The sequence below is a fragment of the Choloepus didactylus genome, chromosome 23 (genome assembly GCF_015220235.1).
Source record: "Choloepus didactylus isolate mChoDid1 chromosome 23, mChoDid1.pri, whole genome shotgun sequence".
NCBI classification, from domain to species: Eukaryota; Metazoa; Chordata; class Mammalia; order Pilosa; family Megalonychidae; genus Choloepus; species Choloepus didactylus.
In genome coordinates this window covers 10,139,367-10,154,832 of record NC_051329.1, presented here as the reverse complement: position 1 = coordinate 10,154,832, position 15,466 = coordinate 10,139,367, and the positions used below count along the sequence as shown (strand labels likewise).

Here is a 15,466-nt window from a genome sequence, read left to right as displayed (position 1 = left end):
GTAGAGATAGCACATGAAAACAGCTCATTCAAGGAGGTTTACTAAGAAGGGAAAGGAGTGGGGTGCTCTAAAGTCAAAAGCAAGGTGAAAGATAAAAACATACTATTGTTTCTCCTATGCTGATGAAGAAGATCCAGTAGAGATGGAAAACTGATAATGCAGGAGATGCTGGGGCCTACTGGACAAGGAGGAACTGGCTTTTGCTAGGAGCAAGGACAGTCCATTCACAGCAACACAGAAGAAAGCAGACCTTGTGGGCACAGATAGATGGTTGCTTGTGGAAATTACCTATTGACTGCTTTTACTTTCATGGTCATATAGATAGCAAGGTCATTTTTCCTGAGAATGAATATGGGGGAGGAGATACTGCTAGTTTGAGAAGATAGGTATAATTAGTTGTCTAAGGTAGTAGAAGAGTGAATGGACTAGAGACAAATGGTATGATCAATGGGCAGAAAGAACAGTAAACCAAGCTCAAATACTGACCGAGTTGCAGGCATTGGCACGTTCTACTTTGGAAAGACCCTTCAATTCAGTATCAAATACATTCATCTTCTCTACCAGGCAAGTGAGAGCAGTCTCTGTAGCCTCGCCAACTTTTTCATATACACCCTTTGCCTGTGGTGGTTAAAGATACAGACAGGAGAAAGGGAAAAGAAGTTAATTTCTCTTTAATAAAAAGAAAAAGACAAACTTTTTTGGAATAAACGGCAGTCTGCCTGTCCTTCATTACATCACTATTTTATAGGCCAATTTAATCCCACTACAGAGTATGATACGATATAATTAGAAACAGGCTCAATGGACAGGTATACATTCTAACTCTAATTAGTTTTTTCCTTGTCTTTAAATTTAAGAAATGAATGACAATTTTGTTACTTTTTGTCATTGCTTACTGCTCTAAAGAGCTTACATTCTGTTTCTGTATCTTGACTCTTGAGATAGAAACTTATTTAAATAAAAAGGGAATTTCCCCCCCATTATCCAAATTTTCTATAATTATGTGATCATCATCATCATCATCATCAAAACAACTCTTCGAAGCCTTGGCCTGTTCTGAAGATGTAATCCTATCCATCTTAAAAAGCAAGATCAATGCCCTGTATTTTCAGGAAAACATTCTCTATCCTAGGTTTTATTCATTTATAGCAACCATACTATACACTGACGAGAACATCAAGTACAATGCAACTTTCTGTTAAGATATATGAAAAGCTCTCAGCTTTCCTTGGCTGCGTCATGCTGGCCCTGATATAGACAGGCCCTTGAATGGAAAGGGAAAATAATATCAGGAACCCTTACTTTCCAAAGGGAGGAAGGAAAGTTGGATTTTCAATCCACCCACCCCACCCTTGAATACCAACAGCCAGGTCTAGCTTCTCCTTTATAAGAGCCTTACCTCATTGTAATCCAAAGCAGAGTCATTACACAGAGCACAAATTGTTGCTAATTCTACAAGACCGTCATATTGATGGCATTTCACTGGTTTATCATCTTTATGCCTGTCAAAAGAAAAAAGCAGACCTGTAGACAACAGTGTGGTCATTTCTATTGATTCCTCCCCACAATGATTATGTAATAATATAAATAGACTCTTGGGGACAACACTGGCAAGCATTCAAAAGACTGTGAATGATGGCTCTTAGAAATCTGGTAGTACAGTCAGTATTAGACAATATCAAAACAATGTCAGGAATTAATGGTTGGGGAAGACTCATAGTTCTTACTAAAAATCTCCCACCACTTATCAATGAAGAACTAACACAAACCCCATATGAAAATTTGGGCTTCAAAAGGAAGCTAAGTAAAGATGAAAAACGTCAATGGCTTATAAACTGTTTCTCTTTCAATGTGGGCACTACAGATCCATATTTTGCTTTGTTTTTTTAACAAGTACTACTCTAATGGATAATTACATGAGCCACATTAAGAAAGCTGTCTTAATTTTTCAGATACATCCAAATCTATACAAATATTAAAGCTGCCAAAATGCATCATTTAAATGATAAAGGTCACTCACACTTCTCCAGTGGGTGCATATGTTGATCCAGTTATAGTAAACTCATTAAGAGAACAACTATCCCCTTCAACTTTGTCCAGAATGAACATCTGCAGAAATAAAAGTAGTATTCAAAAGGCATAGAAAATAATTTAATGAAATTTTTAAACTGAAGCTCAGCATCAGAAGTATTGTCCCTTTTTCTAACAATCTAAGAACTGCAGAAAGAGCCCTGATGGGCTGAATAAATGAGAAGAAGCAGTGGCATCAAAGACCAGAAGACAACCCACACAAAACCTGAAATTAGAGGATTCTGGGTCAGCAAAATGTCAATTCCAAATTCCAAACGGTTGCCTGAGAAAGTGATGGTAGGTGGTCCTGCCTTAGAGCTGGGAAGAGTAAACTCACATTTCAGAGTTGTTTAAACAGTCCCTGAATAAAATAAGAGAAATTGCTTCTCTGTTCCACCCCATTTATTTTTATTGTGGAAAAAGCTCATTTTCCATGAAACTGTACAACTGCATATATACAGTAAGAAGCCCTTAGGTCTCAATGACCTGGGATGTCCCCAAAGCAAATCACATGGAATATGCTTAGAAAATAATTTTTAATTTTTTAGAATAACAAGGTGACATGATCAAATTTCTTAAGAACATTTTTTTTTTTCTTTTCAGATTTATTATAATTTAGAAGCCCAGTTTGGAAAAGATTGAGAATTGTGTTTTCATTGCAAAACATGAAAGTGTAAAACCTTTTCTTCAAACAAAGAAAACAAAAATGCAAAAAATGAAGCCTCAACTGTACTTTTTTATGACAAATCTCTGAAATATGGGTAATAATAATGTGATCAAATCATTCTACAATGAGGAATTTTTAAAATGTTCACAAGTCAAAAAGGTCATGTTATGCTTTAAAAACCTATCTTTTCAGAGCACTCAGTATAACATTAAGAAAATAAAATCAGCTTGTCTTTATTTTAAAATAACTTCTTTTGCCTCAAAAGATTTGTTTGTTATATAGCACATACTTTTAAAATTTCAAAAGCATACTCAGAACTAAATCAACTTTGGAACTGAATTAAAGCTATGAGACATACAAGACCTACTTTGTTAAAGAATATAATGGAATTTAAAACGTGTAGACTTCCGACATAAAGGTGCTAGTTCAAAAACACACATAGTGTCAAATGAGGCAAAGATTCACGTCCAAGGTCACACAAGAGCTCTGACAGACCACTGACAGATACGGCCATTGTGCCTATAACCCAAAGAACAACTTCCAAGTCCTGATGTAAAAAGCTACCAATCCTTTTTAGAAGAAAATTCAACTCTACCTAATATTAAAAGTTGTGTGAACCTTGGACAACTCACTTCTCAGAGCCACAGTCATTTCTAACCTCTGGAGCAAGGTTCCCGCAATATTCAAAATAAAGTCACATGTGAAAACATTAACTGCACTAAATAATATCAGAGCAAGCTGGCATCATTACTATTACTACCCCATGCTATTTCTTTAAAGACACTTTAGTACTTAAAGTTTCCATTTTTTGTAAACAGAATCCAAAAAAATTCAGAATTTTAATCCACATTAACTAAATCTAAAGGTCTATGGGCATTTTAGACTGTGGGCAAGTAAACCATTTAGGATCTGCATGATGAAAAGTATCCCTAAGTCAAGGGCAGACAGATACACAATTCCACTGCAATAAATCTCCTGTAGAATAACTGAGTAGCACCAGCTGCTGTGTTTTAAAAACGCAACACACACAAGAGAGGTTTCTCTTTATAAATTGTACCAGTTAAGAGAATAAAAGAATGTAAGAGCAAAAATTTTACTATGAACTATCATAAAAATGAACTTGATTTTTCTCATAGTTTTAAAATTTTTAAAATGTTACTATTACAAGTCTACACACTGCTTACTTTTATGCATATGAAGACTGCTCTGAGGAATTAAACTTTTCAGGCCAAGTTTAAACAATTTACTGAGGGATACTGATTAGTAAACATAAAGAAAATCTCCTCTTTTCCCCAAACAACCAATATGACAAAACTAACTTTTAGACCGTCCAACTTTTTTGGTTCCAAGGATTGAAAATTTAAATAACTGTCTTTCCATTCTAAATCTGGGTCTGGACTAGACAAAGAATGGGAGTGAAGTGTGCCTAAACATCACCATGAATTTAAACTCAACAAGAAAGATTCAGAAGGTTTAACTGTATTAAAACAAAACCCTTTGTAGAGATAAGAAAAATTATATAAAACCTGGAAATAAGGTCAAAAGGATGACTGGAGGACTTCAACATCATACAGAAGCATTGCTAAACAGGTTCAAAGATTATTTAGTTTTCTAGGAAAATGTAACATTGTTCAATTAAGGGCTCATATTAAAAATAACTTAGAATTTTATTGCCCTGTAAGACATTAGCTTGTTTTGTAACCTAACCTAGCCATCCTATTCTAATATTCATTTTGTTGGCCTTTAACTAACCAGTTTCTCAAATATTCCTGCAACCAGATTTACCATTTTACTGTTTCTCTTATTAATTAATGAGCCAAATAAAATCTTTGACACGTGTTCACTCTACATTTGTATGAATCATATGTACCTTATGGAAAATTACACTTTGACTACAAAACTGTTTAAAACCTAGGGAGACTAAGTTATACAAAAGAACTTACTTTAGTCACATCATTACTGAATTAATTCTTTGTTCTTGTTTTTCTAAGGGGAGGTTTAAATGTTTTTTTATTTTACCCCAAAGTGACAGTCAAACAACATAAGGAAAGTTGAACACAGAATGAAGCAAGTTAAAGGCAACTGTTTACCTTTTTTTTCTCTCCCAGAAAGAAAGCATGCTTCATTCAATGTATTATGAAAATACTAATTAGGATTATAGGTAAGTAACTACCTGCTTTATAGAACTCTCTTCCTTTAAACTTATCTGTTATATACATATACCAGAGACTGGAGCAGTCACACACACATCTACAAACTTCCTGTAGTAATTTCTCCAACGTAAGTGTGTCAGCCATGTAGATAACCCATATTTCATGAAATGATTTTAGGAATTAAATGATACTAATTCCTCTTAAGTACTGGAAATTACCTTGGGCTCAGACTACCACAAACACAACCCAATTTGTTTAAGGCAAATATAAAGGTATCATATTAAAAAGCAAAAGTTTTGATGGCATATGGGCATATTCTTAGTATGAATTAAAAACCACCACCAGAGAAGATTCTTACCCTACAAACTGACATCTGGTTTGTCGTAAGTGTACCAGTCTTGTCTGAGCAGATAACAGAAGTACAACCCAGGGTTTCCACGGAAGGGAGACTTCGAACAATGGCATTTTTCTTTGCCATTCTGCGAGTTCCTAGAGCCAGGCAGGTGGTGATGACAGCAGGCAGACCTTCCGGAATGGCTGCGACGGCCAGAGCCACTGCAATTTTAAAGTAGTAGATTGCACCTCTGATCCAGGAGCCTCCGTGAACGGGGTCATTAAAATGCCCAATGTTTATGATCCAGACTGCGATGCATATGAGGGAGATGACTTTGGAAAGCTGCTCCCCAAACTCATCTAGTTTTTGCTGGAGGGGTGTTCTCTCCTGTTCTGTTGCCACCATTTCATCCCGGATCTTGCCAATTTCAGTGTTAACTCCTGTGGCCACCACCACTCCCATGGCTTTTCCAGCAGCAATGTTTGTGCCCTAGGACAGAAGTGGAGGACTGGTCAGAAGAGTGACCTCACATCCCAACTCAAATGCTGACTAGTAAACTCAAGCTTTATGGATTTTGACTAGGGTACCCAGATTCTCTCTCACTCTACTGGCCTTCCAGTGGTTATCGGTCAGGCAACCAGCCATACAACTTTGGTTCTGACCCCTAACACCTGCAGGCCACCTGGTACGTACCTCCCTGATTCCAGTTCCATGTGGCTCCCTACTTACCCAGATCAGTGCTCACCATGGACTCGATACTTCACAGCACTGAGCCTGGCTTGCAGACCCCTTTGGGTGTTAGTGGTACTCTAATCCTTCTGCATTCCCCAATTTTTCAAACTCCACACAGCTGTCAACCCTAAGCATTCCTAACTCTGGTGCCAACAGTTCAACCTCCTCTACTTTTTTGTCAGCTGTAAATACACATCCCCATGAACTACCTTGAGGACCTCCGTTCATATACCAGCACATGAAAAAAAATCAAAATTAAACATGAGTTCTCTCCCTACCCCACTTTAATTAATTGCTAGTGTTAGAATGATATTGCTTCATTATTTTCATTGTAACTACATAGTCCTTCATTTACTATTATTGTGGTAAACCCATAAAAGTCCACCACTTCGAACAGCATTCTAGATTCCAAACAACTCTGTGAATCCCCACCACCCTGACTTGTTATTTAAAAGATGTCAAATCAATAGTACAGACAGCCCAATTATAAAATGGGCAAAAGATATGAAAAGACAGTTCTCTGAAGAGGAAATACAAATGGCCAAGAAACACATGAAAAAATGTTCAGCTTCACTAGCTATTAGAGAGATGCAAATTAAGACCACAATGAGATACCATCTAACACCGGTTAGAATGGCTGCCATTAAACAAACAGGAAACTACAAATGCTGGAGGGGATGTGGAGAAATTGGAACTCTTATTCATTGTTGGTGGGACTGTATAATGGTTCAGCCACTCTGGAAGTCAGTCTGGCAGTTCCTTAGAAAACTAGATATAGAGCTACCATTCGATCCAGCGATTGCACTTCTCGGTATATACCCGGAAGATCGGAAAGCAGTGACACGAACAGATATCTGCACGCCAATGTTCATAGCAGCATTATTCACAATTGCCAAGAGATGGAAACAACCCAAATGTCCTTCAACAGATGAGTGGATAAATAAAATGTGGTATATACACACGATGGAATACTACGCGGCAGTAAGAAGGAACGATCTCGTGAAACATATGACAACATGGATGAACCTTGAAGACATAATGCTGAGCGAAATAAGCCAGGCACAAAAAGAGAAATATTATATGCTACCACTAATGTGAACTTTGAAAAATGTAAAACAAATGGTTTATAATGTAGAATGTAGGGGAACTAGCAATAGAGAGCAATTAAGGAAGGGGGGAACAATAATCCAAGAAGAACAGATAAGCTATTTAACGTTCTGGGGATGCCCAGGAATGACTATGGTCTGTTAATTTCTGATGGATATAGTAGGAGCAAGTTCACAGAAATGTTGCTATATTAGGTAACTTTCTTGGGGTAAAGTAGGAACATGTTGGAAGTTAAGCAGTTATCTTAGGTTAGTTGTCTTTTTCTTACTCCCTTGTTATGGTCTCTTTGAATGTTCTTTTATTGTATGTTTGTTTTCTTTTTAACTTTTTTTTTCATACAGTTGATTTAAAAAAGAAGGGAAAGTTAAAAAAAAAAAAAAAGAAAAAAAGAAAAACAAGGGAAAAAAAAAAAAGATGTAGTGCCCCCTTGAGGAGCCTGTGGAGAATGCAGGGGTATTCGCCTACCCCACCTCCATGGTTGCTAACATGACCACAGACATAGGGGACTGGTGGTTTGATGGGTTGAGCCCTCTACCACAGGTTTTACCCTTGGGAAGACGGTTGCTGCAAAGGAGAGGCTAGGCCTCCCTATGGTTGTACCTAAGAGCCTCCTCCCGAATGCCTCTTTGTTGCTCAGATGTGGCCCTGTCTCTCTAGCTAAGCCAACTTGAAAGGTGAAATCACTGCCCTCCCCACTACATGGGATCAGACACCCAGGGGAGTGAATCTCCCTGGCAACGCGGAATATGACTCCCGGGGAGGAATGTAGACCTGGCATCGTGGGACGGAGAACATCTTCTTGACCAAAAGGGGGATGTGAAAGGAAATGAAATAAGCTTCAGTGGCAGATAGATTCCAAAAGGAGCCGAGAGGCCACTCTGGTGGGCACTCTTATGCACACTTTAGACAACCCTTTTTAGGTTCTAAAGAATTGGGGTAGCTGGTGGTGGATACCTGAAACTATCAAACTACAACCCAGAACCCATGAATCTCGAAGACAGTTGTATAAAAATGTAGCTTATGAGGGGTGACAATGGGATTGGGAAAGCCATAAGGACCACACTCCACTTTGTCTAGTTTATGGATGGATGAGTAGAAAAATAGGGGAAGGAAACAAACAGACAAAGGTACCCAGTGTTCTTTTTTACTTCAATTGCTCTTTTTCACTCTAATTATTATTCTTGTTATTTTTGTGTGTGTGCTAATGAAGGTGCCAGGGATTGATTTGGGTGATGAATGTACCACCATGTAATGGTACTGTAAACAATCGAAAGTACGATTTGTTTTGTATGACTGCGTGGTATGTGAATATATCTCAATAAAATGAAGATTTAAAAAAATAAATAAAAGATGTCAAATCAACAGGGACATTGAAATACCATGAATGTCCATACACCACTTTTCACAACAATACCAATTATTGTTTTGCCACATCTACCGTCTCTAATCACACTTTGTGTGTGTGTGTGTGAAACACATACAGACATCACTCACATTTTGAAAACAACCGTCTTTATAGACTACAGCTTTTCCAAACAGGTCTGCTTTTCAACTATGCTTATAGATAAGAGTCTTAAGACATTTAACCTGATTATTTTTTTTTGATCCTGAAAACCTGCCAATTAAGGGGGAAAAAAAAAAAAGAGACCCCTAAATCACATATTCTACTGTTACATATCATTGATGTTTTCTCGACAGATGAGCCTTGCCACAAAAAGCGATTATCTTCAGAATAAATCACCAACTCTTCAATGGAAAATATAAGACTCTTTGAGACATCTAATAAAACCATATTTGATTAAAGTACTTACAGAAAAGAGCATGTTCTTCTTGTCTTGATTGACAGCCCGTGGGTCAGGGACGGGGTCCGTGTGCTTGATAACAGAGACAGATTCACCTAAGGAGGTTGAGAGGGAGAAGAGTGGTTAGATCTGTGCTGCCCACAACCAGGACCTGGGCACCTCATCTATGCCAACTCATTACCACGCTCAGGGTATTACTGAGTATCAGCTCATCCAACGGAGGTAATTTATTACCCAACTTCTGTAAAAGAAGCTCATTCCCAAGCAAAGAACTAATGTCAAGATTAAAATCAATATAATAAAGGAACTTAATTTTGAGGCAAAATTCTAGTCAGTGATTTTTATTTTCTGGAATACCTATTCAAATTTAGTTTATATTCGGTATCATTTTATACTCAAACACAGTATATACTCTAATAAAAAAAGTTTATACTCTAATAAAACATCTGTAAGAAGCGAATATATTTTTACTTTTCAGAGACTACAAAAATTGTAGACACAATATATATTAAATAATAATGAGTGCCATCCACTGGGAAGGCAAAATATTTTTGTTCAGTAATGCCAATGATGAACAATGAGAACAGTCTATTAGAAATATCTGCAAGCACTATTAGACCATTCCATCTCAATAAAGCAAAACTGAAATAAAGCAATCACATGGTTTTAAAAGATTACCTTTTAAAACTTTTTAAAAAATGTGTTGAATTTGGTTTAAACTTAATTTAACGTCACTTATGAAATATATAGGGTTAATGTGACTGCTCTGAAATATGGCTCCAACTGTTCATTTTTGGTTGCAGGTAGCAAATTCTGAATAGCTGTTGAAAGAGTCTGATATTTCAATCTAGCCTAAAACTACAGTATGATTTAAAAAGGTAGATACTCAACAACTTCTATAGAGTTTTTAAAGTAGCAATTATTTCTGCAGGCACAAAATAAAAAATTCAAACATATAGAAAACCTGGTAATTTCCCCCAATATTTTATAAGCGTCCAGCTTGTTGCTGCTCATGGATGTTTTAATAGATAAGCTATTCATAAAGAAACAATGAAACAAATATAGAACCCAGGTGACTCATATCAGTACCTCTACAACAGGAGTTGCTTTTTAAAACTGATAATCAAATAGAAAATCTTGATAACCTTTAAATTTTATATTTACTCACCATTTAATTCAGGTTAGCATTGTATTTAAGTTAATCATCTGACAACCTTACTTCCAGTTAATATGAACCCTCCACCCTAGACTGTGCCTTTATCAAACAAAGGTAGGAAAATGTTCCAAACAATCCCAAATCTAAGTGTATGACTCCAGGTAGTAAAAACACTTTTTTTTTGGTGCACTAACCTTTGTTAACTGATTACTACAAAGTATGTCAGATGTGAGATCAGCATTCCTCCAATAAGAAAAAAATTACAGTCATGGAGCCTCTGCCTCCCTTCAAAAAGACCCTGAATAAGTAATCCACTTTTCTTTCACACAACAGGGAAAACTTAACACTTTAAACTCAAGAAGACCACCTCTGCTAATAATTTCTAATCCTAAAAAAAAATAAAAGTAAAAACAATGGTGGCTTGGTTTCTTTTCTCTTGAATCAAAACCAACTTTTGGAAAATTTAAAAAATAGGAGCCTTATGATAAGAACGCCATATCTGGTTTGTTGTTAAATCATCAGCATGGTTTCCCCCACTCAATGCCTTTAAACCAATATAATGGCAAAAAAGCCTAAGTGATAAAGCTCTAAGCAACAGGTGTCTTCGAGGGGATGAAGATGGTGGAGCACCATAAAGGGGCAGCAGGGCAGGAGTCAACTCTACTACATGGGATATCAGAGAGGCTTCAGAAGTTCAATGACTTTCAATATCATAGTATTTACCTGTGAGAATCGACTGGTCTACTCTGAGAGTTGTCGATTTGATGGAAGTTAGCCTTATATCAGCAGGAACTTTGTCACCAACTAATCAGGGGAAAAAAAGGCAGCTAAAATAATCAATGTTAGAAAAAGATGAATTTATCTAAAAATCAAACAATTTTTAAAGAAAACAAAAAGCCTCTTTCAGCACAAATACACAAAAATTCTGTTAAGCACGACAGTCAGCTTATCTCAGGCTCATAACTCCTTAACTGGATACATATAAGATCTGAATTGCACAGGAAAGAGGATGATGATAGGGAAAACCTCCAAGTACACATTATTTTAAACACAAGGTAGCTACATATGCTCACATCAAAGCTTTCACTTTAAAGAATATTTTCCTATTCAGCAAAATTAAGTATAAACAATGATAAATAGGAAACACAGACAGCTCTTTGAAAAGATGCTCAATTAAACACTCTCATAAGAGAAATGCAAAATAGCACTAAAAGAGACACCACTTTTTACCTATCAAACTAACAAACACTGAGGGTTGAGACAATACACCAAGTTGGCAAGGACGTACAGAAAGAGGATCCTTACATGGGGGGGGGGGGGGGACATAGTCTGAAAACGTGGTGGTTTCATTCAGAGGCGCAAATCACCAGAGGCAGCTTAGCAGCTGCAACAAGCGCAGGTGCAGAGACTAATGAGAATTCTGGGTCAGTACACTGCTAAAAAGGGACAAATTTGAATATATAGAATGTCAAAAAACCTATCATGTCTTGTAATATATACTTTTAACTTTAAACAAATTTTCACAGACAGAGGTTTGTCACATAATTGGCTATTTTTCTACATTGTACACAATTATTCTTCCTCTCCACAGAAAGGCCGCTTCTTAAATTCTCATCTAGTGAGGGCAAGCACTAAAATCCTGATTTTAACAGAACCAGTAAAAATCCCTCAGTGATTTAAGTTGAAAGCAACACACCAGTACATAGCTCTCGTTCTCAGTATTGGGAATGTACAAATGCCTTTTTGTTCAAAAATACAAGATAAATTATCTGTAGGCAGGGACAATGACAGCAGTAAACCATTACATATTGTCAACTGAAACCAGTAACTGACGGTTACAGTGATTTTCTTACATCAGCCAGGCTTTTCTTCAAATGACTTTCCTAAGCTATTGGTGAGAAACACTGCCTTGAGGTTCCCTTCAGAGTTCATTAATTATAGTAAAGCACTATTCTAGGAATTAGAGCATGCCACCCCCCATATCGCCCATTCCACCCATGCAGGGTCGTTCTCTTCTTCAAGAATTTCTATGACTATAACTTCTGCTGTGGTTAACAGCATCCCGTATAGCAGTTCTTACAATCTCAGTTGGATCAATAATTCCTTTTTCCACCATATTCACAAAATTTCCAAGCACAGCATCATCACCCACTTCTGAGGAACTCGGCATAATTTTCTCAACTATCAATGATCCTTCAACACCTGCATTCTTAGCAATGGCCACTGCAGGAATTCTGAGTGTTCTTTTATAATAATTTCTATACGAATTTTTTGATCTTCATTAGTTGGAGTTAGTGAGTCCGAGGCTGGAGCGCATCAAAGCAGAGCACAACCACCTCCCAGAACAATGCCGCCTTCAACAACAGCTCATGTTTCACTGAGTGCATCTGTGAACCCGTCTTTCTCTTCAATCACTTCCACATCACTTGTTCCACCAACCTTCAGCACAGCTATTCTATCTGAGAGTTTTGCTAGAAAGATGTTCCTTTAGTCTTTCCTTTTCATATTCACTAGGTGTGACAGCTAACTGCTCAATGATTTCGTGAATATGCTTTTCAACTTGAGCCTTTCAAGACCATGGCATCATCTCTGGTCACAATGATCTCTCCAACTTTTCCCAAAGCATGAGGCCAAACTTCAAGGTTTACAGTCAACCTCTCTTTCTCCAAACACTGCACCACCATTAGCAAAAGCCATGCCTTTAAGCTGGTTATTTCTATTGTCACCAAAACCTGGAGCTTTGACTTCTACAACCTGAAGACCGACTTTCAGCCTATTCAAAACAAGTGTACTTCCAACACTAGGAGTCAACAATTGAGGGGGGTTGGTTAGGGACACAGGAGGATTTGAGTTTCCTTTTCTTTTTTTCTTTTCATCTTTTACTTTATTTCCTGTCTGGAATAATGAAAACATTCTAAAAATTGAACAAAAATTAAGTGTGGTGGTGGATGCACAGCTGTATGAGGGTACCAGGGGCAACTGATTGTACACTTTGGATTTTTGGATAATTGTATAGTATCTGGACAAGCCCAATAAAAATTAAAAAGAAAACAAAAAACAAAAAAACAAACAAAAAAAAAACAAGTGTACTTAAGAGCTTCTCCACAACATCTTCAGCAATTATGACCAAGGGCTCACAGTGAGCACTGGCAATTTCAAGAGCAGGTATACTGGACTGGACGCTAGAAATTTTCTTTTCAGTCAACAGAATGCAGGCATCTTGGAATTCACATTTCTGATCTTTTGATGTATTACTCAAGTATGGAGAAATGTAACCCCAATCAAACTTCATGTCTACAATAATCTCTAATTCATCATTCAATGTTTTTCTATCCCTTACTGTGAGGACACCCTTTCTTTCAACCTTTTTCACTGCGTCAGAAATGATGCTGCCAATTTCTTTGTCTCTGTTTGCAGAAACTGTAGCAACCCAAGCAGTTTCTTCAGGGATTGCCACAGGTTTTCACTGTTTCTTAGGTCTACCAATTACAACATCAACAGCTAGCATCATACTTTTGATTTCCACTGGAGCAGCTCCTCTGCTTATCTTCTTGAAGGCTTCCTTGACAATAGAGCATGCCAGTACAGGAGCAGTGGTGGTGCCACCCCCAGCCTCTTCATCTGTGTTACTGGCAACATCCTGAACAACGCTGGCGCAAATATTTTTGTACTTATCCTTCAAGTCAATTGACTTTGCAATGGTTGCACCATCTTCTGTTACTTTGGGACTTCCCCAACTCTGTTCAATAATCACTGTTCTTCCCTTTGGCCCAGCAGGAACGGCTACAGCGTCGGCTAAAAGGTCTACACCTTGAGGCACTAAGGATTGGGCATCTGCACCGAGTTTTATATCTCTGGCATAAGCCCAAGGGAGATGAGAAGCCAAGGTCCTGGACACTGGCCTCACCTGGTGAAGGGCAGAGGGTCATCGAAGCTTTTCTGTGCGGTGCTGGCTGCAGAGGCAGGGTGTCAGTGGCCAGTGAGGGACAGAGTGCTGGGCACACATGGCAGTGAGCTCCTGTCCCCTATCCTCGGCCACTCCCCCCGCCCTGAGGCACCGCACGTTCCAGTGGCTCTCAACCCCTTCTTGTAATGTAATATTCAGAGCCTGTTTAGTATTTATAATTCAGCTATCCTTCCATACTTTATAGCTGCACTGAATATGCTGCTGAGTATGAAGGTAAATTGTTACAAAATTACTGGAAGGCAATATGGCAATATTTATCAAAATTACAAAAGCCTAATTTTTAACCTACAAATTCCATTTTGAGGAACATATTCTATAGATATGCTCACCAACGTGGTTATTCACAGGATATATTTTTGTTAACAGTGGAAAGGTGAGCATCTCTCTTCATTCTAAAGCAAAATTTTCTCTAAAATACAGTGTAGACAGAAATTCCTCCAGGAAGGGATAACAAAAACTGTTAAGTGGGTAGCCACAGCATGGGTGGAAAGGAGACTTCACTTTGTACCCTTTAGTATTTGAATTTTGAATTATCAAATTAAGAGAATAATTCTTGCATAACCTCTGGAAGATCTTTTTAAAGTCAACTGAGTCTTCTTTTTTGGGCCAAATAGTTCCTTTAACAGATCTTCAAGTGCCTACTTCTTAGCCCCTTTCCTAGATCTGTACAAAATACAATGCCTCCAATGCAGACCCAGTAACATATCAAGACAAATTTCACATGCACCTTGAAAACAGTAACCAGCACACTGTACGTGTTTAAGTACTGTTGAAATAGGTGGACGGACACCTGTGCCAAAGCAACTAGACATTAAAAATAAGCATATCTTCCTGAAAGGTGACAAAAGTGATTTTGGAAGTCTCATGCGAGGACAGTTAAAAATCAGAACAAATAAAAAGTAAATTCTCCCTAGAATTACAGATGGTATTGTCAAGTCAAGTGTTCATTTTCTAGACTGCATCCGAAGTTACAACACTGTCAGTGGTTGCATACACACTGGCAAAATGGCCATTTAGTCCAAAAAGCAGATTTCACTCATTAAAACCTTCAATTTAGTTCTCATTTTTCTGCATTTCAGAACTTTAAAATTCAAGGTGAGTATCATTTGCTTTTAAAGCTCTAGCTCATGAAACAAATCTGTAGCCAAAGTAGGCAATGTGTTCACAAGGCAGCAGAGAGAGAAACAATTAGCATAAAATCTCCAGAGACACAGATCATCCTTGCATTTGATTGCAGGGACACAGTACATTGTAAAATTCCTGCTGGAAATGCTTATGCAACAAACAGCAATATTCAAAACTGAATAAACCAGAACCTTTCCTTTTAATACAATTCTGCTCACTGAAGGGAGCACATCTAACAGATGATTACGAGAATAAAGTAACGAGAATAAAGTAACCAGTCTAAAGTAACCAGTCTAAACTTAGTGACTTTCAACAGCTAAAATCTTTTTCCATCAAGACGAAAATTCACAAAT

General features: G+C 37.6%; 1 protein-coding gene across 2 annotated transcripts in view; it reads right to left on the bottom strand.

The window, feature by feature from the left end:
- The window catches only part of ATP2A2 (ATPase sarcoplasmic/endoplasmic reticulum Ca2+ transporting 2), a 69,956-nt gene that overhangs the window by 15,322 nt on the left and 39,168 nt on the right, over window positions 1-15,466 (bottom strand). For both annotated transcript variants that reach the window (XR_005213947.1, XM_037816534.1), the window contains exons 6-11: window positions 10,745-10,825; window positions 8,875-8,960; window positions 5,249-5,713; window positions 2,021-2,109; window positions 1,400-1,502; window positions 487-618 (exon numbers count right to left, since the gene is read on the bottom strand). Coding sequence is in view for 1 of the 2 variants with exons in the window: in XM_037816534.1 (XP_037672462.1) it covers window positions 487-618; window positions 1,400-1,502; window positions 2,021-2,109; window positions 5,249-5,713; window positions 8,875-8,960; window positions 10,745-10,825 (956 nt within the window). In the remaining variant the exon portion in view is untranslated. The remainder of the gene's footprint in view (window positions 1-486; window positions 619-1,399; window positions 1,503-2,020; window positions 2,110-5,248; window positions 5,714-8,874; window positions 8,961-10,744; window positions 10,826-15,466) is intronic.